Genomic DNA, 23,393 nt, shown 5'->3' with positions numbered 1-23,393 from the left:
GAAAAAGAAAGAGTTTATTCGAGCAACTCGTGAATTTTCTTTACAACACCATGCGTTTTGGAGCTTCCTGACAGCACTCCTAGGAAGCCCCACATCCAATGCATTAATCACCAGTCTTTTAATAAATTACAAATTTAACACAAATAGGACTGTTCTTTGTAATGTTTTTCATTCTGGAAATTAAGGGTTGACACTGGAACATGTTGTGTGGTGCCATCACAACCGTACATGCGGCACATGTCTATGGGTGATGTGTTTTGATAGGGCGTTTCCAACCATTGATGGGCCTTAACAAAAACATACACCAATAAATAGATCCTAGTTGGGCTGTTCACAATTTGATAGTAATCTTTCGATGAGCTATATCCGGAATTGGCTATCCTACTTTATGAACTGACCAATTACTCCAAAAGCTTAAGGTGTTCCTTTTAGATTTTGTCAGCCTATTGTGAGTCCAAAACCGATTATTGGACTCAAAATTAATAAGGGTGCAGCTTGGGCCGGGTTGAGCTTTTGCCGAAAAATGAATTGGAATCAACCTTAACCTGACCCGATTTTAAGGTCGAATTCCGAAAAATCGACCCGACTTGCATCCCTAAAAATTAAGGCCATAGTTTGAGATTATGACAATGGTTTGAAATTTCGTTTTCGGCATATATTTCGAAATTTCGACCGAAATTTGGTAAGTTCCGGCAATTTCGGATTTCGATCGTTTCAGTTTCAGTGACCGAAATCCGAAATTTCCGATTTCGGTCGAAATTTAAAACCATGATTATGACAACCGGTTGTGAGCCACGAACGTGAGCCCCGAACCTATTGCTGGGCTCAAAATTACATTTAAATTTGAGTCCAATAATAGGTTTAAGGTTGACAATTGGTTGTCATAATCTGAAATGAACAGAGGCTAAATGTGATTTTGAGTCTACTAATCAATTTTGGACTCGATCGGTTCTCAATATATAAAACGACCAGGGCCTGAGGCAGAGTTGGTGTTATTTAATCATTTATACTTTAACACTTTTTCCTTGAGTTGGTGTTATTTAATCATTTATACTTTAACACTTTTTCCTCACATGTGGCCCCTCTTTTATAAGTTGGCCTTACATGTGGCACATGTGACCCCTTTTGGGTTGGCCGAAAGGAGTTGTTGGGTTTCAAACTCAAGACCTGCAATCAGCCAATAGCTCTAATATAACAACAAATTACTCCTTAAGCTCATGTGGTAATTGGTTGTTTCACATTAAGCCTTTGAAGTAATTGGTTTTTTAACTACTTTCATAAGTTTATCTTGAAATCATCTTGTCTACATGTGTCATACATAGACTAGTTAAAGTCGGCTTCTCTCCTTTATCACCAACACCTAATTTCTCATGGTAATCATACATGAGCCTAACCTCCGGGGGTGCAACTCGGTCGGGTGGGATCGGGTTGCCGGCAACCCAAGCCCAACCATGGTTTTAAATTTCGGTTTCGGCTAAAATTTTGGACTTATCTGAAACCTGGTTATTATTTTATTATACATTTCGATGAAATTCCAAATTTTTGGGACAAAATTTCGATCCCTACGAAATTTTTTAACGGAATAAAAAATTATTATTTTATTATAAATTTCGACGAAATCCCCGAAATTTGGTAAATTTCAAGAATTTCGGTTTCAATACCTTTTCGTTTCGGTCCTCACCGAAATCCGAAATATAAAAAACCATGAGCCCAACTCAAGATAGCATTCCCTCAACTTGGTTCAAAACTTCGGATTTCGGTTGAAATTTAAAACCATGAGCCCAACTCAAGATAGCATTCCCTCAACCCTAAACTGACCTAACCCAAGCCATGGGCAGTGGATGGTCAACCCTAACCCAACCTGCCTCTAAAATTTTCAACCTTAACCCAACTCGTCTAACCTGTTTTCTCCAAATCGGGCCAGGTTGACTTAGGGCCAAAGAAAATTAGAGGACAAAGGTCAGGTTCCGTTGGGATCAGGTTGCCGAACGCCTTAACCCTAACCCAACCCGAAATTAAAATTGGGTTGAAGCCGTCGTTTTCGGGTTGAGACCAACCCTAGTTGTCCCCTACTAACCTGGGCCCTATCCACAATTTATGGGCGTTTAATGTAAACTATTTCTATTGGTAGGCTCAAGGAACTCAAGGAATCCTAATGGCTCTCAAATTGAATACCATCACACTTCCTATATATAGACCATCTCATTGTACAATTTTCCTTTCGTTCCATTAGTGGGTGAGTGGGTCTGTATCCTCTCTCTCTCACGCTCAACTCGCTCCATCCTCTCGCTCACTCGACGAGTCGACGCCCAAGCTTGGTCCGTCTTCCTTCTGGCTCAACCCCCAACAGACCATATATATCTTTTTCATGTTTTATTCTTCTCTCTCGTTTAACTCTCTCTCTCTCTCTCTCTCTCTCTCTCTCTCCCGGAGGAAACCCCTTTGAGAATCTTCCCTAAAATAGTCAATGTCAAGTGACCTTTTGCCAGAAATCCCATCACATCATGGTTAGCGTAGGGTTAAGGTTAGGACTTTTTTAGTTTGAAGGAGTAGTATTGTCTGATTTGGACTAGGGTTTGTATTGATCTGTTGCAATAGGGTTATGGTTAGGACATTTTTCTTTTTTTTTAGGAAGGAGTGGTATTGGACTATTGGCCATTTGGGTTTCAGGTTGTCAGGTTGTTAGGTACCTTACCAATACGCCAACCTGTCCCATACCAGGCTGGGTCCCACATAGTCCCATACCTAGGTGGGACCCACTCAGGACCCTAACCCAGGTTTGTTAGGTGCCTAAGCCAAAAGTTTCAAAGCTAATGGAACACATTAGGTGAGGCCCTTTAAACCTTCCCACATCAAAACTCCCTCGAGTCGACTCCATTTTACATTGCATCTTTGTCCGAGTTGGCGTTTTGGTAAGAAGTGTCAAAATAGAAATCCTTTGTATATACATTGGAACCATTGTTGGTCATATTTCTTTTTATCGAGTACCTAGCCGAACCGATGCACGGGTTTTGCCATATAAAGTTAATCAAAACTCCTTTGACTCTCCTGAGTTTATGACCGTGTTAACCGAGTACTTAGCCGCGTCAACCAAGTACTCGATCGCAATGTGCCAAGTCAACTAGGATCTGATTTGGCCTTGTTTTGACCTGCATCCGCGTCTTGAAAAAGTGCCCATACCTAGGTAGGCTCCTACTCAGGATCGTAACTTTCCACCATGCCTCTACATCCACTGAAGGTTCTCGGCAACTCACTCTGGCCTTTTATCCAGGGAGCCCTTTCCAAAGGTTGCCCCTTCCACGGCAGCCCACTCTGGTAGCTTTCACTATACCTTTTTTTTTTTTTACCAAATAGCCCTTTCCAAGTACCCCTCTCAACAGGTTGCCACTTCAGTGACTCGAACACGCGACATAGTTGCTACCAATACCAAATAATACAATGCCTCGAAGAGAGACTCATATAATCCCACATCTATAGCCTCAAGAACAATAGAGAAAAGGGAAAGAGACAAATTTCCTTCATACAACTTGTTTTTTACCCAAAGATCCAACACAGCCACTTTCTTACTGAATAAGTATCCTACCCAATTATCCTTCCTAACTAAAGAATACTTTACTATTCTAAGAGTCCCAGCAAATCTCCATCTCCTATTGAATATAGAATACGATAACTACTACAAACACTACCAACAGCCACCACAAATATTACGAACGGCCATGTTCGTATCATTTCCCTTCTCCTTCAAAACAATCTTGTCTTCAAGATCTAAAATTTGGAAATTGTTGTTGCATGTCACGCCAGTATTCCCATGTGGCATCTTCTGTATATGTGTTCAACCACTGAACAAGAACTGGAGTCACTGGACAATTTCCTCGCTTGACCATCTTCCGATGTAAGATAACCATGCCCTTAGAGATCTTTCTTTGTATTCCCCCAAATATTTTCATTTCTGTATTAACTTCCTGATTTTAGCAGGGGAATGTCGGCATATGAAAATGTGGTCAAAGGGAAGCTGAAGTTGAAAGGAAAAGCCTTGGATGTCAAGGTGTGGGGTGAAGAAGAACAAGAAGCACAAGCATCAGTATGAGCAAATGTCTGAAATTGAAGAAAATGAACTTTCAAAGGTTACACTTCTCGATCAATCTAGAAATACTCTAGTTTTCTTCTTTCTGTGAATGCAATCGTTTGTGCTCTGTTTTTTCCCAAAACAACGCAATGCTACAATTGTAGGACTACTACAGAAATGCTCTAAAAACTTCAATTTGCCTTCATTACTTCTTTTAATAATTACAACATATTTTTACAGTATAACTAGCCTTCGCAGACATAATTAATGTTCTTGATATATTTTTGGGTTAATGTACTAATTTTATTTTAATGCATCGTTTGTAGGTAGAGGTGAAGGATTAACAACCGATCCTGCTGAAGAAATGAGCGAAGTAAACAAATTAGAAGGTGAAGGACACTCACTCACTTGAGATACTAATCTCACACCAGCTGAGAAGCGATATATCGACAGAGGGAGAGGCTTGATGTTCGAAGATTGGCGAAAATCTCAAACAAATCACACTGAGATAGAATTCAGGATTTTCAACCAGTATTTGGCGAATCTCAGTGAGCACTATGACATTCCTAAACTGGGTCCAGGTTAATTTGGGCGATTCCGAGTCCAAAAAACAAGTACTGATCCACAATTCAGAAATTGTGGTATGCTCTTTCAGTGTTTTTGTTTCTGTTTGTTTCCTTTATGATTTTGTTCAGTGCATATTATGATTCAGAAAAGCAAATTATTCAATGATAAAACTTTTATTTCTACATTCGGGAACTATGTTTATCTGTAAGCCCAACGGGCAGATGGTTTAGATTATAAATCAAGTGGCTCCCACTTGTACATTTGTTTTTGGAGATGCATGTGCACTTGCATACAGGTGTGACTCATTATGCAATAATAAATGTGCCTCATTTCGTTATAATGAGGTTGCACTCTAATATAGTGTGCCTTTGTCTCTTGTTAGATTCATCATCTTACCTTGTGTGCATCCCATGCATAATGACTTGTTTGGAGAAGATGTAGCCTTTGATCTTTGATTGCTTTCCATCCAGAGGGCTTAACTCAACCCATTGTCTCCGCTATAGATTGTATCACTGTGCAGCATATCTCAACATTGAGGTCATCTAGGAAGAAAATTAGGTCTGGCATGAAAGACAAGAAGCAGTCATTCCAGCCAAGACGACCTGCCTATAATCACTTTGATGAATATGGGCAAGTCATTCTTGGCTTGGCAAGAAGACTTTTTATCCTCATGTAAGACCTTTCTTCCCCTCACTGCATTCTCCTATACTTCAATTCCATTGTTTGTTCCTCTATTTATAACACTCAAGGCCAACTAGTGATCAGATTCTGTTCACCGTATAATCTTTCTTTCTTCTATTATGGGCTCATCTCATAAACTAGTTCTATTGCAATTTATTCTCAGACACTCTCATCTCTCCAGCTTTCAATCTTTCTTGTGCCCATAAGGAATATATTCCTGTGACAAGTTGGAACCAATCTCTCCATTGATGTTCATCAGGCTCGCAATCATTTGGATATGGTTCGACGATTTTGCAGAGCTGTGGTATTTTAAGTAGCATAATAGTTTGGCAAGTTGGACTGCAATCAGTCAGATGACCTTTCACTGGAGGAAGAGGTCTTGACCATGAAGATGCTCAAAATCTCTTTTGAGAAGTTTTCACCTAAAGATGGCCTCAAGACTTTGGTGGGAAAATCCAAATGTGAGGAAATTATGTTCTTTCCTTTCCTTTTTCTTCTACTTTTATGGAGTCATTATTCCATGTCCAACTTCACCCATTTGACATTCCCCATCCATTAAAAGGTCAATCAATCCCCTTTTGCTCTGAAGAAGGTATTATTCTTTAGGATCAATTACTGTTGCATGCTGGAGAGTTGAAAAAATGACGAGAAAATGTTGAGTTTTGAAAAAACACTAACAAATGCTACTTTATTAAAAGAAATGTTGCTAGGGACAAAAATACCCCTCAACTTACTTTAATCTTTCTCTTCTCTCTTGGTTTTACCATTTTACTCTTTTACTTGTAGGTTTTACACTCTTTTATTTCTAGGTTTTACTCCGACGCATTTTGTGTGAAACGACGAGATTTTCCGGCGATAGAAGCCTTCTTCTCCGGCGAAAAATCTTATTTCTCTGGCAGTATATGCTCCTTTGTCCTGAGGGATTCTGAGGATCAACAACTATGCCTTTCTTGAAAGCCAAGAGCACCGATCTATCAGTGTTTATATCGTCATGTGAGCAGAGGAATAAAATAGAATGGGAAGATGAGAAGGAGAAATTGGATTATGGACATGTTGAGAAACCCCATTTAATAATTTTTTGTTGTGTTACTGTGGCTAATGGAAAACTCCACTACCTCTCTTAACTTCTAAACTTGTAAAAGAGATGCTATGGCAAAGTCATATGTTCATCATTTTCGTGCTATCCAATGAACATCAAATGATTTGTTATTTTCAGAGATCTCCCCTTCTTCTTCTCAACGCAAAAACAGGTACTCGAAGCCAAAACAGGATATTCGAAGCCAAAATTTACTTGGTCGAAGCCAAAAATTACTTGGTCGAAGTGAAAAATGTGTTTCCTGTAACATTCGCCGTTGTGTTTTTCGCTTCGACTAAAGTTTTTTAGGCTTCGAATAACTGGTTTTTTTGCTTCGACTAACATGTTTTTGGCTGCGACTAAAACTTTTAAATTCCAGTAACATTTGGAACTTTTTTCGTCTTTAACTAATATATTTTAGCTTCGAGAAATATTTGTTGACTTCGACTATCATTTTTTTTTTTTTTTGCTTCGACTATCATTTTTTGCATTCGACTATCATTTTTGGCTTGGAGTAACTTTTTTTTGGCTTCAACTAGCATTTTTTGGGCTTCGACTATCATTTTTGCCAAACTTACATTTTGCTTCGAGTACCATTTTGGCTTCCACTGCCCTTTTGCCTAGTGAAAGCTCTTTGGGCAACTGATTTTGGCTACAACCACTAAAAAAGGGGAAATACTTACAACGATAATGAGATTTTGGATATTTGGAGGAAGAAAAAGAAAATGAGAAAGGGGCGTCTCTAGAGAACTCCTTCTAACCTCTCAAGACAAATGAGCATATGCCGGAGAAATGAAGCTGTTTCGCCGGAGAAGAAGGCTTTTATCGCCGGAGAAGAAGGCTTCTATCGCCGGAAAGATAAAGTGTAAAAACAAAGAAGAGAAAGATAAAGTAAGGTTAGGGGCATTTTCGTCCTAAAAAGTTCTTTTTTAATAAAGTAGCATTTGTTAGTGTTTTTTCAAAACTCAACATTTTCTCGTCATTTTTTCAACTCTCCGGCATGCAATAGTAATTGATCCTATTCTTTATAATAATATTTGACTTGTGTTATTGCAGAAATCATTGATTGCAATTATGGGCTTTTAACTTCAAAAAACAGCAATGCCTTACAGACAGGATAACAAGCTTCTTCAGTCAAGATGGCAGTAATGTAATGAACCCTCGGGCCATGTTTGGATTGTAAGGATTTTCTATAAAAGTTTGGAAAGGAAAAATATTTGTAAAAATTTCTACTTTTTTTAAACATGGAAAAAGATGACTTGAACCAAGAGTCGAGATTGCTCCTCTGTTGTGACTAATTGCATCGCCCAAAATCAGCCCATTCAGTTTCCTGTGAATGGCTAAGATTAAAAAAGTGGTTTTTCAGTTAGACTAATCTCAGCCATTAGTAGAGAAGTGAATGGGCTGATTTGGGGTGACGCACTTAGTCGCGACGGGGTGAAACGACCTTCTTGAACCAAACCTATTCAATTTTTATGTTGATGGACCTTTAATTATGATGAAATAACTCTAAATTAACCAGAATCATATCATTTCCCTCTAAAAAATTTTCCCATGGAAGATTCTTGTCTGCTTCATCGTTTGTTTGGATACACCCACAGAGTGGAGGATATAATATTTCCACCCCTCCTTTCCTACCAATTTCACCCCTTTTCTTTTGCCCTCTCTTATAACCATTCAGAAAAGTCGAATGAAAGTCGATGGAAAGTCAGCCATTCTTTGGAAAAGATTAGCAAAAGGAGAATCTTCCACCGCTTTGGTTGATCGTTAAGCCAAAGGAACGATCAACCAAATCGTTGGCATTTCTAGGAACGATTTGGTTGATAGTCGAACCATTCCAGACCCAACCTAGGCACACCCGATCGTTGGCATTTCAATATATAAATTACCATTAAAAAAAAAAAAACACAAACACATATCTTTTATTTCATTGATAAGATTAGCGAATCTCCATGAACGTCACTGATCCCTTTAACCAATAAGACTGTTAGAGTAGTGACTTTCACTTCAAATACCGATGAAAATTATCAATCCTTGGTGAAGTGCACGAACCTCAACTTCTGTGGAGTCTTTTCTCTCTTTGTAAGCAAGAATAGTATTGCCTTTTTTTTTTCTATTCTCATGTCTTTTGTTAGATAAGACAGCATGATTTTCCTTTGAAAACTTCACCTTAAATATGGCTATTTTAGTTATTTTGTTGAGTACTTACATTATACCACCCTCTAAGGTTGTCACTGATTCAATTATGGGGAAATATAGGCACTTATCTATATATACTGGTATCACATATATCGGTCGATATCTTCTACTAATCTGGTTTTGATTCCCAATTAGTAATCCTTCTTTGTTCACTGATCTAAGGCCCACTAGCTGGTGCAACTTTTGTTATAAGATCATATCTAGGATTCTCATTGACAGATTATGCACGTAGATATTTTAAATTAGGGAAATGATATCTGCGCCAAGTGTTTCGATAAACATGTGCTCCACTTGTTTGTCGTGTAGTATTGAAAGGGTTTAAAGAGCTTTTTGAGAACCAAAATATCCTCTAAAATCCCTTTAAATACTACACGACAAACAAGTGGAGCGCTTGTTTATCGAAATACCTTGGCGCAGATATCATTTCCCTTTAAATTATCATGATATGATAAGCATTCTATCATGATATTTAAGGGCTCAATATATTGAGGGCGGAGCCAGGAATTTGCTCCCGGGCTTTGCTTGTGTGCGCCTGTGTGTGTGGTGGGGGGGAATGGTCCTTATAGCATGTTGGGGCAGCCATTTTACCCTTCATATTTTGCTAGGTGGGACCTACTTCATCAGTTGATCCAAACCGTTCATTTGTTGGGCCACAAGGTAAATGGGCCCGTAATAGAAGCGGGATTGCCCCGTGATAGAAATCTCTATAAGTCGGAGGGTTAGGATCATCCTATGGAGATGATTTACGGGGTGGAACCCATTTACTATGTGGCACTACAAATGAACGGTTTGGATCATCTTATGAAGTGGGCCCCACATTACTCTTTGAAAAATACTGGACTTCACGTCTTCACATACACACAACGAATAAAATCTCATGATTACCTATTTGAGGTATTTTTGCTTTTGCCACTCGAAAAATTTCATTGATGGAAAATAATGGGGCCCACATATTTTCCTCCAAAGGCAATGTTTTCCCAATTTCATATTCTTTCTCCTAACAGAAGACTAGATGTGGCTTACATGGACGTGATCCAAACCATTCATGAATGATGGCTTCATCATGGATAGACTATGAGCTGAGAATCGCACAAATCAAGCAATCCATACATTTGGAGAAAAGGTGTATCTACACGATCAAGTAGATAACTTATCTACTCCGTCGGCCAGAAACAAAATTGGCCCACATTGTTTGGATGATCCAAAGCATTCATTTGATAGGCCTCACATAGATAGAGTGTGCCCAAAAAGAGGAGCCACACGTGAGGGGGAGTGGTAAAGTATATAATAACGCCATCTCCGTTAGCTTAAGCTTTTGGAGTAACTGGTAGTTTCACAAGAAGGGCAGTTTCAGCCTATGGCAAATGAAGGTGAAGGACATCCTAGTTCAATAGGGATTGGCTAAGGCATTGAGGGAAAATGATGTGAAGCCGAAGAGGATGATGGATGCCGAATGGGAAGACATTGAATCATCATGCCCCAAACAAAGAACCCAAATGAACCCATAAAACAGAGGATTATAAACCCATATCTGTTATGGGATCATTGCACACAAGTGAAATCTTAGGTCTTTGTAATTAGATTTACATACATAAGTGCCTTATGTGACTCTTTGGATCAAGTAAGGTGATCACTGAACTGTCGTAACCCAACTCATTTAGTACTAAAAGATTTTGAAATCTTATCTCTATCATGCAATAGCCAACTCATACATAACATTAGCGTCCATGTTGTAAGAAAAAAGAACAAAAAGAGAAATAGACAGAAATTTATGTGAAAATAAACAAGACAAATCATTTTAGATGAGAGAGATGAGAGCATGTAAGATAAGTTTGCAGACCCTAAATGCTTTCTTCCATCAATATCTCCTTGGCCTTCTCACATACCACTCTAACCTGCATCAAACAAGAAGTCAAGAAGAGAACATATAAGATAAGTTTGCAAACCCTAAATGCCATGGCATGCATTAGTTTGGATTGATGCTCAAAATCAACACTTAAACTACATCAAAATATTATGAGAAGGAACTTTTGATAGGATATAAGAAAAATCAAGTATAATACACATAAAGCGAGCCAGTATGTTTAAAAAATACCTTAAACTTCAGATGTAAGGGATCATCACTTCACAGAAAATTCGCCATTTCCACGGCAGCAATTACACAAGCTGTATGGAGATGAAATTTCCACTTCAAATAAAGTACTTTGACCACTAGCTGTATAAATATCTAACAACTCCACATCATAACAAATATTAAAAAAAAAAAAAAAAAACTCCACATCCTAATGTTAGGTTTCATGGAACTCACATCAGAAACAGATCATTTTTCTCATAACTAGTTTAGAAAAAAGAGGGAAAATTAAAAGCAGAAACGAGAAATCAAACAAGGAACTACTCACTCGATCTAGGGCTGGAGCAGATCGTTCCCTTACAAGGAAAAGGAATCTTGCACAAACCCTAAACGAGAGAGTCAAAAGAAAAACGGCCTTCTTCTTCTTCTTCTCAATCTCTGGGATATCTTCTTCTCAGTAAAAAACAAGAGAGTCAAAAGCAGATGAGAAAGAGTAAGGTAGAGGGTGATCTAGTTGCTTGGGAGAAGAACACAGTACAACCAAGGAAAAAGAATAACTTCCCATGTCCGGGGGGAAACCCCTCTACCACTGCAAGTGGATTTGTTAAAACTGATTATTCATTTCCATTCCAAGAGTCTAATCCCTTATTAAATACAAAGTACTTGGATCGATACTGATCCCTACAAAGTCACATAGACTAAACAACTCCTAAACATACTCCTAGAGTCCTATGCATTTGAGATTCTCCACAAGATAAATCCGGAAAAAGAAAAGATAATTGGAAAAGGCTAGAAAAAGAAAAGGTAGTTGAGAAATGCACACAATATTCCAGTCCCCTTGGAAAGAACCTTGTCCTCAAGGTTCAAAGTGTGGGAAGCGTTCCTTGAGTCGTTGCCAGACTTCCCATGTAGCATCCTCATGAGCCATATTGGACCATTGAACTAGCACATGTATGGGAAAGATAATCAAAACACTCTAACCCCGCTCTACCCATTCCAGCATGAGCGGGCCGATCCGCCTCTTCATTTGCTAAATGAACCATGTGACCCTCAATCGTATTCAAGATCTCATCAAAGAACTCTGAAGATGTCCCAAGGGTGAGGTGATTGGCCTTGTAGCCATCTTATGACATTTAAAGAGTCCCCTTCCACTATGAGGTTATCCATATCTCTAGCCGATGTCAATCTTATGCCTCGGAGGATAGCCCTCACTTCTGCTTCGATCGAGTTTGTATTCTCATCTCTAAGAACTCCACCTATACTCGAAGGCCCCGCATTTCCCAAGCTTGAGCTATCAAAATTCAACTTTAGCCACTCATGGTCAGGAGGTGACGATCTAGGAGCCACACTACTTCACTTTCCATGCTATAACATATCTCTTTCCGACATCTTTTTATGTCTGTTGCCGAGTAAAGAGAAAATTCAGGCCGAGATTAAAAAAAACATATTTTTTAGCGAGACTAATCTGTGTCATTTTCGAAAAAAAAATAAAAAATGAAAGGGCTGATTCTTGGTGGTAAACTTAGGTCACGTTCGTCTTGGATTTTGAAAATTGATTTTCAGTCATCAATTATCAAAATCCAAAACAAAGAGCGCCTTAGTTGCCACAGAGATGAAACGATCTCTTTATATAAATCTTCTTTTCAAGAGAATGTGGGAAAAATAAAGTATCAGATTCATGACATGGAATAAGGTTCCAAAAAAGTGCATAAGCAACATGACCCAATCTCCCACTTGAAGAAGAAGATAAGGCCTTCCATCCGTAGCCAATTAAAAAGTGTAAAAAAAGGTGGGTTCGTCCCATTATCAAAACCTGGGGGTGCCGATAAGAACAATCAATTCTTTAATCTTGTACATTGTAAGAGTAGAGTAGCTCTTCTAGGAAGAAAAGTAGGTCTAGCATGAAGAAAGAAACAGTCAGATCAGCCAGGATAGCCTGCCTATAAACCAAATAAACATTTCAAGCATGGAGATTTCAAATCCATGAACGCATTCGAGGATATAGGCAAGTCATCCTTGGCTTACCAAGAAAGGCTCTTTATCTTCATGGAAAACCTCTCTTCTCATCACCACATCCTGCTCTCTCTGATATGAAAATTATCCCTCTATCAATCCTCTATTTATAGCCATTGATATGGGTCTGATCCGATTTGGCTGACTACATAGATTAGATTAGCTTCATGTCAATTTGCATCATTATCGATTATTCTTTGACCTTCTCATTGCCAACTTTCAATCCTCTTGTGCATGTTAAGGAATATATTCTCATCATCTGAAGTGACCGTTGTGTCTGTGTTGATCTTCATCTTGGTCTTGAACTTTCCGACAAGAACATTGGTTATGCAAGTTGATCAACTTTTATCTATTTGAGAAACCCAGAAAGATGCACAAATTAAATCACTTTGCTCCCTTTGGAAAATGAAGCAAAAAAGGGTGCCTTTGAGAAATCTTTGGTTTTTGTTACTAATGACACTCCTAACCTTTGGTTTGAAAACCCTAATGTGAAGAATTCACTCATTATTCCATGCCAACATCACCCATTTCAAATGCCCCCTTAAATAAAGTCAATTCTAATTGCCAATGGCAAAGTAGGTGGCTATAGCTCAGTACTATATATGATCATGGAAAAGTCCCATCTGAAAATTGAAGTCCACCACTCCCATTGGTGCAATCTAGGGTACCCACCAATGATGTTTTGACTTGTATTTTGCACACTCATCCATTGAATTATGGATTTCAAACAACGGTACTGCAATGTTAGGCTTTATGACAAGCTTCTTCACTTATAATAAAGGGAGCAACATAATCCATGGTCTTGTGGATGAGTAAGAAGATGAGTAAGCCCACCCATGTTGAGATGTCCAAGTGTAAATGCAAGGCATATGGCCCTATATCACGAATTTAGACATGTTTAAAGGGTAATTATAGCTTTCATGTCATTTCAGGGCATCCTTGATTGTATCGTTACAAGAAAAACCCATTCTAGCAACAGATTTATGTTCAAGTATAAATGATTAAATAACAACAACTATAACAGCTTAACCTTTTGAAGTCACAATTTAGAGTCCGTGCCCATAAATCCGCCCCAACCAAAAGATTTTTAGTGACAGAAATTAATTCCGTCTCCAATAAATGAAAATCCTTTCGATAAAATAACAAATATATTCCGCTTTTGGCTAGACCCGGCAAAAAGTGAGCTGGACCCGTGGGTCCACCTGGCCCGCCTGTAAATCCCGGGTCTGAATCAATAAATAGTGACCCACGGGTCCACCCGGCAGGTCAAAACTGGGCCGGGCCGGGTGGACCCGTGGGCGCCCGTATAAAAGTGGAAATTGTTTCTTATATATATATATATATGAGAAAACGGTTCCTACACATATGTGTAGATAAGTTATCTACACACTAGCTTAAAATACAGTGGGGGCCACATTATTTGGGTGATCCAAACCATTCATTTTTAAGGCCCTCACATAGATAGGGTGTCTACCAAAAATAAGATCCATAGGATCATCCTAACCATTCAAACTGTGGAGGCAAAAAATAGACTAATTTGTGAAGGTTTAAAGACATCCATTTTACCTCCACAAATCGTAGGGTTGGGATGATCCTATGGATCTGATTTTTTGTAGACACCCTATCTATGTGAGGGCCTTTAAAATGGATGGCTTGGATCACCCAAACAACGTGGGCCCCCACTGTATTTTAAGCTAGTGTGTAGAGAACTCTCTACACATATGTGTAGGAACCGTTTTCTATATATATATATATATGGTAACGAAGGGTGTCCCCACCCCCTTCGGAGATAGGACTATTTCCCTACGGATGCGCGCAATCACCCGGAAACCACGCACATCGGGTAAGCAAGGGGGGATTCGAACGCTCGTCACTGGGAAGCAAACCGATGACTTTACGCCAAAGAGCCACACCCTTCCGGGTTTTAAAGTTATAGATATTGGCGCCAGCTGTTTTGAGCAATCCCAAACATTTTCAAACGTCTTTTACCTTCCCCAAAAGTTATATTGAAAATCTCTTCCCATTGGCCAATAAACCACCTATATTATTGTATGTGGCAGAGGACCTTTAACCTTCCCCAAGCGCCTTTTACCATTCCCAAACGTCAAATAGAGTTTCTCAGTATAAGGTAATTGACACGTTTCACTTTTTTACAGGGTAGGAAGGAGAAGAATATAAGAAGGTATATAAGGTACCAATATAAATGTGACACATGGCACTTTTTGTGGAATTGGTATTCGCACACCCATTTTAACTGTTAAAAAATAAAACAACAAATATTCTAAAAAAAAACAAAAAACGGGTGACACGCGGGTTCACCTGGCCCGTGCGGGTGGGGTCCGGGTCCACCATTAGTGACCCGTAAAATTCCGGGTCATTTTTAACCCCGCCCGTATTACCCGGACACTATGGGTCGGGTGAAACCAGGCTGGCCCACCCGTTTGCCAGGTCTACTTTTGGCCCACTCTTAACACTTGCCCCATAATCATAAAAATTCCAATTGCATACTCTAAAATACCTGTGGGTGCAACGTTGATTGTTAATGTAAATCTTGATTCATGGCACCGATCGTCTAGGTACTAGGAATTAATATATTACACCAAAATAGGTGAATTACTTCGCTCAAAGAGGATTTCTAAAATGGGGCACTAGTTAAGGTGGATTGAAAAATGTAAATCTACACATTATTTGAGATAAAAAAAGGGGCGCTGATATTCTCCCCCTCCCCCCTACTTGACGGCTGGCTAATGTTAAACGTTAGGATATGTCAGTTTCCCACCATTTGACCTCTCTCTCTCTCTCTCTCTCTCTCTCTCTCTCTCTCTCTCTCTCCACACACACACACAAGGAACAGTTGGTAGGCCCAACAGAAACCGTTGGTGGAATGGTGGGCCCATCTTTAAACAACGTAGGCCCCGCCCATACCACCGTAGGATAATCCAAACCGTCCATTTGATGGGCCATAAACGTAAATAGGTTGCATCCCAAAATAAGATTTCCATAGGCTGATCCTAGCCCTCCGATCTAAATAGAAACTACATCTTATGCAACCTCTATAGATTGTAGGGTTGTGATCTTCGTATGGAAATGATTTTTGGGGCACAACCTATTTACATTGTGGCCCATCAACTGAATGGTTTGGATCATTCTATGGAGTTGGTCGTAAAGTAACATTAAGGACCGTCCACAACATAGGACGCTCCAAGCCGTCCATGGTTTGGATAATCCTATGGAGTTGGTCGTACAGTAACATTAAGACCCAATCGTAGGCCCCACCAATATTTTTCAAATTGAAGCATACCGTCCACAACATAGGAGGATCCAAGCCGTCCATGGTTTGGATCATCCTATGGTGTGGTTCGTACCAATTTAGGCTCCACCCATATTTTTGAAAATGAAGTGTACCGTCCAGACCATAGGATGATCCGAGCCGTCCATTTGATGGGCCACAATGTAAATAGGTTCTGCCCCAAAAATCATTTCCATAGGATGATCACAACCCTACAATCTATAGAGGTTGCATATGATGTAGTTTCTATTTAGATCGGAGGGCTAGGATCCGCCTATGGAAAAATATTTTGGGACGCAACCTATTTACGTTTATGGCCCATCAAATGGACGGTTTGGATTATCCAATGGTGTGGTATGGGCTGGGCCTACGTTGTTCAAGGATGGGCCCACCATTCCACCAATGGTTTCTGTTGGGCCCACCAACTGTTCCTGTTGTGTGTGTGTCGAGAGAGAGAGAGAGAGAGAGAGAGAGAGAGAGAGAGCGGTCAAATTGTGGGAATACGTTAGCCAGCCGTCAGGGGGGGATATCAGCACCCAAAAAAAGACTCAAAAGCCATGTAAAACACTTAATCCCTATGTTTTGAGAACAACCAATTCAAACTCTTTAATTAAGCGTATGCCTCATTTTATGTTTGAATCGTCTTCCCCTCTCTTTCATTTTATTTTAGAAGCTATGAGTCTTTTCATATGTTTGAATCGTCTTCCCCTCTCTTTCATTTTATTTTAGAAGCTATGAGTCTTTTCATATGTTTGAATCGTCTTCCCCTCTCTTTTCATTTGTTTAAGATGGCATTCGTTCAGTCTCCTTCACGAAGAAGCTATTGGTATAGCTATGTATCTTCCTCTCCTTTTGCTTTGCACTTTGTTAAAGTATCTCTTTTGCATTTAATTTCCTTTTCTTCTTGAAGAAGTTACTGGTCTTTTCCTCTCTTTTCCATTAAAGTATCTTTTACTTTATCGAAAACCTTTCCTTTTAGTACGACCCCAACCCAACACAGCCTTAATTTGGTTTCATCTATCTCATTTATTTCCTTGTTCTCTACGAAACTGCCACTCTTGCTTCTCCTCAGTATCTCCTCTGGATCAGCTGCAAATAATTTCCACCGGTCGAGGCAGGCTTTCACGGCGAGACGTGGGAGTAACCCCTGTCTATTATTAACTAGTATAAGAAGCTGACAGGTTCCTTTCTTTTTTCTCTGTTTTTCTGTTGATTTTCCTTTTTTGTATTCAACTCGGGTCGGGTTCGGGTTGAGAAAAAAGTCATGGGTGTTGGGTCGGGTTGGCTCCCTTCGGGTTTAAACTTGGGTTGGTTCAGGCTAAGTAATGGCCTTTCAGGTTGGGGTCTGGGGTTGAGGCCAACCTGACCCAACCCGATCCGAGTTGCACCCGAGTTCTAACACCTATTGACATTGTGGACCAACAAATGAACAGTCTGGATCATCCTATGAAGTGGCCCCTTTGAAAAATACTAAACTTCACACGCACACAGCATATTAAATCTCCATCGTATGAGTAGGGAACAGTCAAAGCTTTGAATTCGCTTTTCTCTCTTCGAAAAAAAATGAAAAATTGCCAACGGGGGACTTCAAAATACAAGAATTGCCAACGGGGTACACACTTTTGAAAAATTGTTAAGGAGGGTTGATAACCCCCATTCGAGAGTTTGATAACCCCATTTACAGATAACCCCCTTTTAGAGACTTGATAACCCCCATTTCGTCCCTTTCTACCAATTTTTCAAAAGTATGTCCCCCCCCCCCCTGGCAATTCTCGTATTTTGATGTCCCTGAATCACTTATACGTAACTTATACGTATTTCTCCCAAAATAATTTTTGTGGGACTAACTATTTTTAAGAGGAATGATAGAGTGAAGGGCTCCCTTGCAAAAATAATATGAAAGGGCGCCCCATCATCGAAGTGCATTTATGACTAGGGGTGCAACTCGGGCCGGGCTGTTTGGGATTTCCAAAACCCTACCGTACACGAGAATTATCTCAGGTCTGGTCTAATTTTTTACAGGAAAACCCGAGATTTGTAAACCCGACCATACCCTAGATAGTTTCTCGGGTTAGTTCGGGTTGGTAGGGTTTTCATTTTTTAGCGTAGGATAGTGACTAATTTTAAAGATTGTAGGAAAAAAGAAAAAACAAATCTTCACACCAAAAAACTCTAAATTTATGTTATCAAGTGTATAAATTTAAGGACACTTATTTTCACATAACATACATGATCACCTCAGTGAAAACAATTGTATCAATATATTGGAAAATGTGATTTGCTAGTCCATCGCAAAAGGCATTCGCATATGATCTCTCACATGTCAGAGCACCAAAATGATGACAAAATATCCTGAAAAGTGAGCCTATGCTCTGACGGGCGACAGACCATCTGCGAAATGCATTTTGTGGACGCTAGCAAATTCCTTGGAAAATAATTTTCTAAGTTATTCAAGAGATATTTAAGAAAGTCAGAGTGAACCCATATGAGTCTGGTTGGGTTTTGGGTTTTATTTTTTCGTTAAACCCGGCCGTACCAAGATTGAATCGGGTTTTACAATTCAAAACCCGACCCTACCCAAGACCCATGATTTCTAAACCTAACCCATGTTATTTTCGGGTAGGGGTGTAAATGGATCCAGACGGTCCCATGAATCCTCCGAATCCGAATGTTAATGAACAAAATCTAAACATATCAATAGGATCCATGGGCCTATTTTGGATCATCAAATGTGGGATCTGAAAAGTTTTGGATTAGATATGGGCTTGCAACAGATATCCATTGGATAGTCACGATCCGAACTGTTTTACAAAAATACTCTCCAAATTTTTATAATATTTATAATTCTTTGAAGGGTGTTTTCGTCAAAACCTCTAATTAGTGAAGTGGAGTGCGTTTTCATGACTCAAAAGCGACTTCTCGCCTCTAGTGTTTTAGGGTTTTCTTTTTCTTTTGTTGTGGGATTTCAAGAAGAGAGAGGAGAGGAGATAAAGAAATTATGAGCTCCTCCTCCGACCACCGATCCCTTCAACCATCTCCCCCCATACGCCACTTCCACCACCTCTTCTAAGTCCCGGCCGCCGCTCCATAATCACCTCAAAATCGCACCACCACCATTATGCTTTCATTATGCTAGTCTATTGAACATACATGCTGTCATGAATATACTATTAGTTCATCATTTTGTTATTACTGAATGTTATTATTATACATAATATTCTTTGATAATAGTTATACAGTATATTCATGCATGTAATTTAGATTAATTTTATTGTTTACAAGCATTATTTTACTCACAGATTAAACATAAATAAAATTTTAATTTATTTGAAGAAAATGCATATAGAGACACTAAGAGTGGACTGTCATTCTAACTCTTTTAAAAAAAATTAATTGTATACTTAGCTTAGTGGGACATAATAGGACACTCTGATAGAAGGTTTGAATTAAAATGGATCGTGATCGTGACGTGGAAAGTAGGATCCAAAGAACAATCCGAATCCGATCCGATCGATAAGGATTTTGTATGGATCGTGACTGCAACATAGGTGGATCCGTTGACAACCCTATTTTCGGGTCTGGTCGTTGCCGGTTTTACCCGACCTAAGTTGTGGCCCTGTTTATAACCTAAGCCAAAAATGTAGAAGTGAGCAATAAATGGGGGTGCCATTTCATCTGATTTTTGCAAGCCCTCTGTTTATCATTCCCAATGTTTTAATTCGGCCAGAAATGAGGTTTGCATTCTTCTCGAAGTGACGTTACAGCTTCAAAACTCTTCAAGATTCTTCTTGGCCTTACGTCCTCATTAGTGCATGTTATTATGATGGGTCTTTAAGGTTCCTAGTTGGGGGCAAAGTTCATAAAGGAGTTTTTAAGTCGCCAAATTTTCTACACTTTTACTAGAGTTTGGTCAAGCATTCTAATGCATTTCTTTATGTGGGGATCGGTTTCTCTCTTCAGGACTATCCTTAAGTTGCATCGTTTGGTTTCTGCTGATATTTTGTGGGGATCAACTTTCCAGCACGTTTAGACAGCTTTCAACTAGCTACTTCTTACTAGTGAAGATGGTATCTCTCTCTCTTTCTCTCACATCAGTAGGACCCATAAATCATATGGCACATTTTAATGCTTCTCAGTAATCCCTGCATTGCAGGGGAGCCACGAGGAATCTATATCCCTGGGACCATGGGGGGGAGAAGGTGGAGAATCTTGGAATCATGAGGTTGAGGGAAAAATAAAGCATATTATCATCACCCATGGAGATGTAATAGACTCCATTTCATTCAAAGATGATGGGGAAGGATCAACATGGTCTCAGAAGTTTGGGGGAGATGGAGGACATTCAACTAAGGTTTGCACAAACCTCACCACATCTAAAACCGTAGATAACATCATGTACCATCTTTTTTTTAACAAAAGCTTCTATTCAGGAAGGTTTCTAAACACATCCACTGTTCAAGTATAAATGATTGTAGTTTTTATATGATGAAAGGCCTTATAGTCCATTGTTTTTCAAAAAAGTACGGTACGGCCCACACTACAGAATGATCCAAACCGTCCATAAGATGGGACACCACCTAAATAGGTTGTGCCCCAAAAATAACCCTCTATAGATCAGACGGTTAGGATCTACCTATGGAAATGATTTTTTGGGCACAACCTATTTAGGTTGTGTCCCATGTTATGGAAATTTTGGATCATCCTGTAGTGTGGCCTGTAACGTACTTTTTGAAAAATAACGGACTTTAAGGCCTTTTGTCATATAAAAACTCGAATCAACACTCCCTCTCATGTGTGGCCTCTTTTTTTTTCTGTTTGGGTTAGCCATACGCGTGACACATGCTCTTGGGTTGGCCCTATATGTGGATTTTTTATATCAAGGACTCTCATACCATGATATGAAATTGTCATGGTATTAGAGCAATTGCCCTACGTTCAAAACACCTTGATATTGCTCAATTCTCACCAGCCAAAAAAGAGGGGCCACATGTACCACGTGTAGAAGGGCCACAACAAAGGGGAGTGCTGGGGAGTGCTGAAGTTTAAATGATTAAATAACACACAACTCTTACAGCTTTTGGAGTAATTGGTCATTTGACATCCACATGATTCTATTGTGTTCTATGCTTTAATTGTTTGAGATTTCCTCGCTTGATCTTGGCGTATTGCATGTAGATCGTTCTTGATTATCCTGATGAATATCTAGTGGAAATTTCGGGGCATTATGGAACTTTTCTTTGGGGGAGATGGGAGACGTTAGTAAGGTCACTCACGTTCCAAACAAATCTGTGTAAGTATGGACCCTATGGTTCCCAATCTGGAACACATTTTTCATTTCCAATGAAGAATGGAGTTATCACTGGTTTTCATGGACGAGCTGGAAAATTTCTCAATTCCATTGGGGTTTACGCTAAGTCAAGGAACTCCTTTCTTCGAAGTCATTTACCTTCTGTCAAAGTGAGGGACTGTCCAGCTACTGGAGAAAATTCAGATGATAATAAGGTACATCATTCTTCTTTTCTTGTTTTTTGACCAACTAATCAAAGAACTAATCTTCAATAGGAGTGTGGATATCATATTATCACTAAACATCCCAATAAGAGTCATTTGATTCTAGAAGATTGAGCTTTTCGTTGTAGTATATTTATAGGGAAATGATTTCAGCACTCCAATGTTTTGATAAACATGCGCTCACTTGTTTGTCGTGTAGTATTTAAAGGGCTTTAAGAGCTTTTTGAGAACCGTAATATCCTATGACATCCCTTTAAATACTACACGACAAACAAGTGGAGCTCATCATCGTTGACTCCCAGCAGATTTGACTCCCTTTTACCTTAGTCGTGTTCTTGTCCAAGTCCATGTTTTGCCCTACAAAGTCATTCAAAACTCCTTTAATTCTCTAGAGTATATGCTTTTCGCCTTACAAAGTCGATCAGAACTACTTTAACTCTCCAGTGTCATGTTTTTTGTCCTACAAACTCAATCAAAACTCCTTTTACGCTCCCAAGTTATGATCTTGTCAACTGAGTACTCAGGTGCATGAGTACTCGATCGACCCCGTCGTGTCGAGTCAACCAGAGTTTGCTTTGACTGCATTCTGAGCCGCATCACGTAAGTAAGGCGGTTGACTAATGCTGAGGCCTATATTTACGCTAGTTAAGGAGGGAGTTTAAAAGGTCGGCTTTGGAAACTTTTGATTCCGTTTCCATTTGATGTTTGTTGGTTTTAATGAAAAATAAAAAGAAAGGCTCTGCGTTTGTATGTGTAATTTATTCTTTCTCACAGGTGATTGATTTCGCCATAAATGAAGAGGGCCCACGCGAAGTAGGCCCTTGGGGAGGAGAGGGAGGCTGCTCTTGGGATGATGGAGTTTTTTCCGGTATCAAGCAGATTTTTGTATGGAGAGACGAATCTGTGCTACACTCTATACAGATAGAGTATGATCACAACGGGCAATCTGTTCTCTCCCCAACTCATGGAGGCTCAGAAGGGGAGCTAACACATAGAGTAAGACAATGCAAAGCTCTTTGTTTAAATTACATTCTAGTGGGCTGGTCCATTTCATGTTTCTCTTACATTGATGATTCAAATGTCAAGGTCTTACGCTTCTTTGATTTGGTTTTGAGATTGCAATTTCCCATTTTACAGATTCAGTTGAACTTCCCCGAGGAGTACTTGATGTACATCACAGGGTTTTATGGCCCGGTACATGATTCTCCATTCCTAGCAATAACATCTTTAACGTTCTATACAAACAAAGGGAAATATGGACCTCTTGGAGATGAAATTGGGATTTTTTTTCATTTCAAAAACCGCAAAAGGCAAGGTAGAAGGACTTCATGGAAGGAGTGGCAAGTATCTGGACGCCATTGGAGTCCATATGGACTACAATTAAACCTTTCTTTTCTAAGTTTCTTGGCATTATAAAATTACATTTTCCCAACCTTGTGGTTGATTTGTGATGCTCATTTAGTTTGGGTTTTTGTTTATGAGCATTTTGGATGAAAAATATGATATGTTGTGTTCGTAAATCGCATGTTATTGAATAGGATCAATGTGACTATAGCCTTTTAATAGGATCATTCTTCTAGTTTTACAATTTACAAATGTAGTCATCACTTGTGAATTTTGCAAACTATCCATGATAGTTTTATTTTACTCTTAAAAATGACCTGGATATCCTTACAGGTGAAAAGACAAATACTTACTCAAGTAAATTTGAATAGGATCAAATTGGGCCCACCACTGTCCCAGTTGTGTGTGTGGAGAGAGAGACCGGTCAAATGGTGGGAAAGTGACATATCCTAACGTTTAACGTTAGCCAGCCGGGGGGGGGGGGGAGAAGAACATCAGTGCCCTAAAAAAGGGATACTTGTATCATTTCCCAAACTACATCAAGGTTTTAGTTGAGTTTGTTATCGAGTTTTTGAAT

General features: G+C 39.4%; 1 protein-coding gene, 1 long non-coding RNA gene and 1 pseudogene across 2 annotated transcripts; 2 read left to right on the top strand and 1 right to left on the bottom strand.

Annotated features, from left to right (window-relative positions):
* Positions 1-3,979: 3,979 nt before the first annotated feature.
* Positions 3,980-4,652, top strand: LOC143856631 (uncharacterized; annotated as a pseudogene).
* A 5,259-nt stretch (positions 4,653-9,911) lies between these two features.
* Positions 9,912-12,466, bottom strand: LOC143856380 (uncharacterized). Its single transcript, XR_013238180.1, has 3 exons — positions 10,988-12,466; positions 10,684-10,754; positions 9,912-10,483 (listed from the first exon to the last, which is right to left on the bottom strand). It is a non-coding gene; the product is annotated as an uncharacterized LOC143856380 (long non-coding RNA).
* Positions 12,467-16,984: 4,518 nt separating this feature from the next.
* LOC143856788 (agglutinin-like) lies at positions 16,985-23,006 on the top strand. The gene is made up of 6 exons (XM_077367068.1): positions 16,985-17,142; positions 19,922-20,028; positions 20,115-20,312; positions 21,137-21,463; positions 22,247-22,468; positions 22,610-23,006. Exons 2-6 carry the CDS (start codon positions 20,026-20,028, stop codon positions 22,886-22,888), a joined length of 1,029 nt encoding a protein of 342 aa, XP_077223183.1. The 5' UTR covers positions 16,985-17,142; positions 19,922-20,025; the 3' UTR covers positions 22,889-23,006.
* Positions 23,007-23,393: the final 387 nt, after the last annotated feature.

Source organism: Tasmannia lanceolata, unplaced genomic scaffold (assembly GCF_043159265.1).
Source record: "Tasmannia lanceolata isolate RefF3 unplaced genomic scaffold, GAP_Taslan_0.1 ptg000023l, whole genome shotgun sequence".
Classification (NCBI taxonomy): domain Eukaryota; kingdom Viridiplantae; phylum Streptophyta; class Magnoliopsida; order Canellales; family Winteraceae; genus Tasmannia; species Tasmannia lanceolata.
Note: the sequence above shows the minus strand (reverse complement) of the source record. Positions and strands in the feature narration are given on the sequence as shown.

Bases quoted from the DNA above. Each gene is read 5' to 3' on its own strand.
- LOC143856788 (XM_077367068.1), top strand. The intron at 20,313-21,136 runs GTTTGCACAAAC...TATTGCATGTAG, and splicing joins ATGGAGGACATTCAACTAAG to ATCGTTCTTGATTATCCTGA. The intron at 21,464-22,246 runs GTACATCATTCT...TCTTTCTCACAG, and splicing joins AAAATTCAGATGATAATAAG to GTGATTGATTTCGCCATAAA.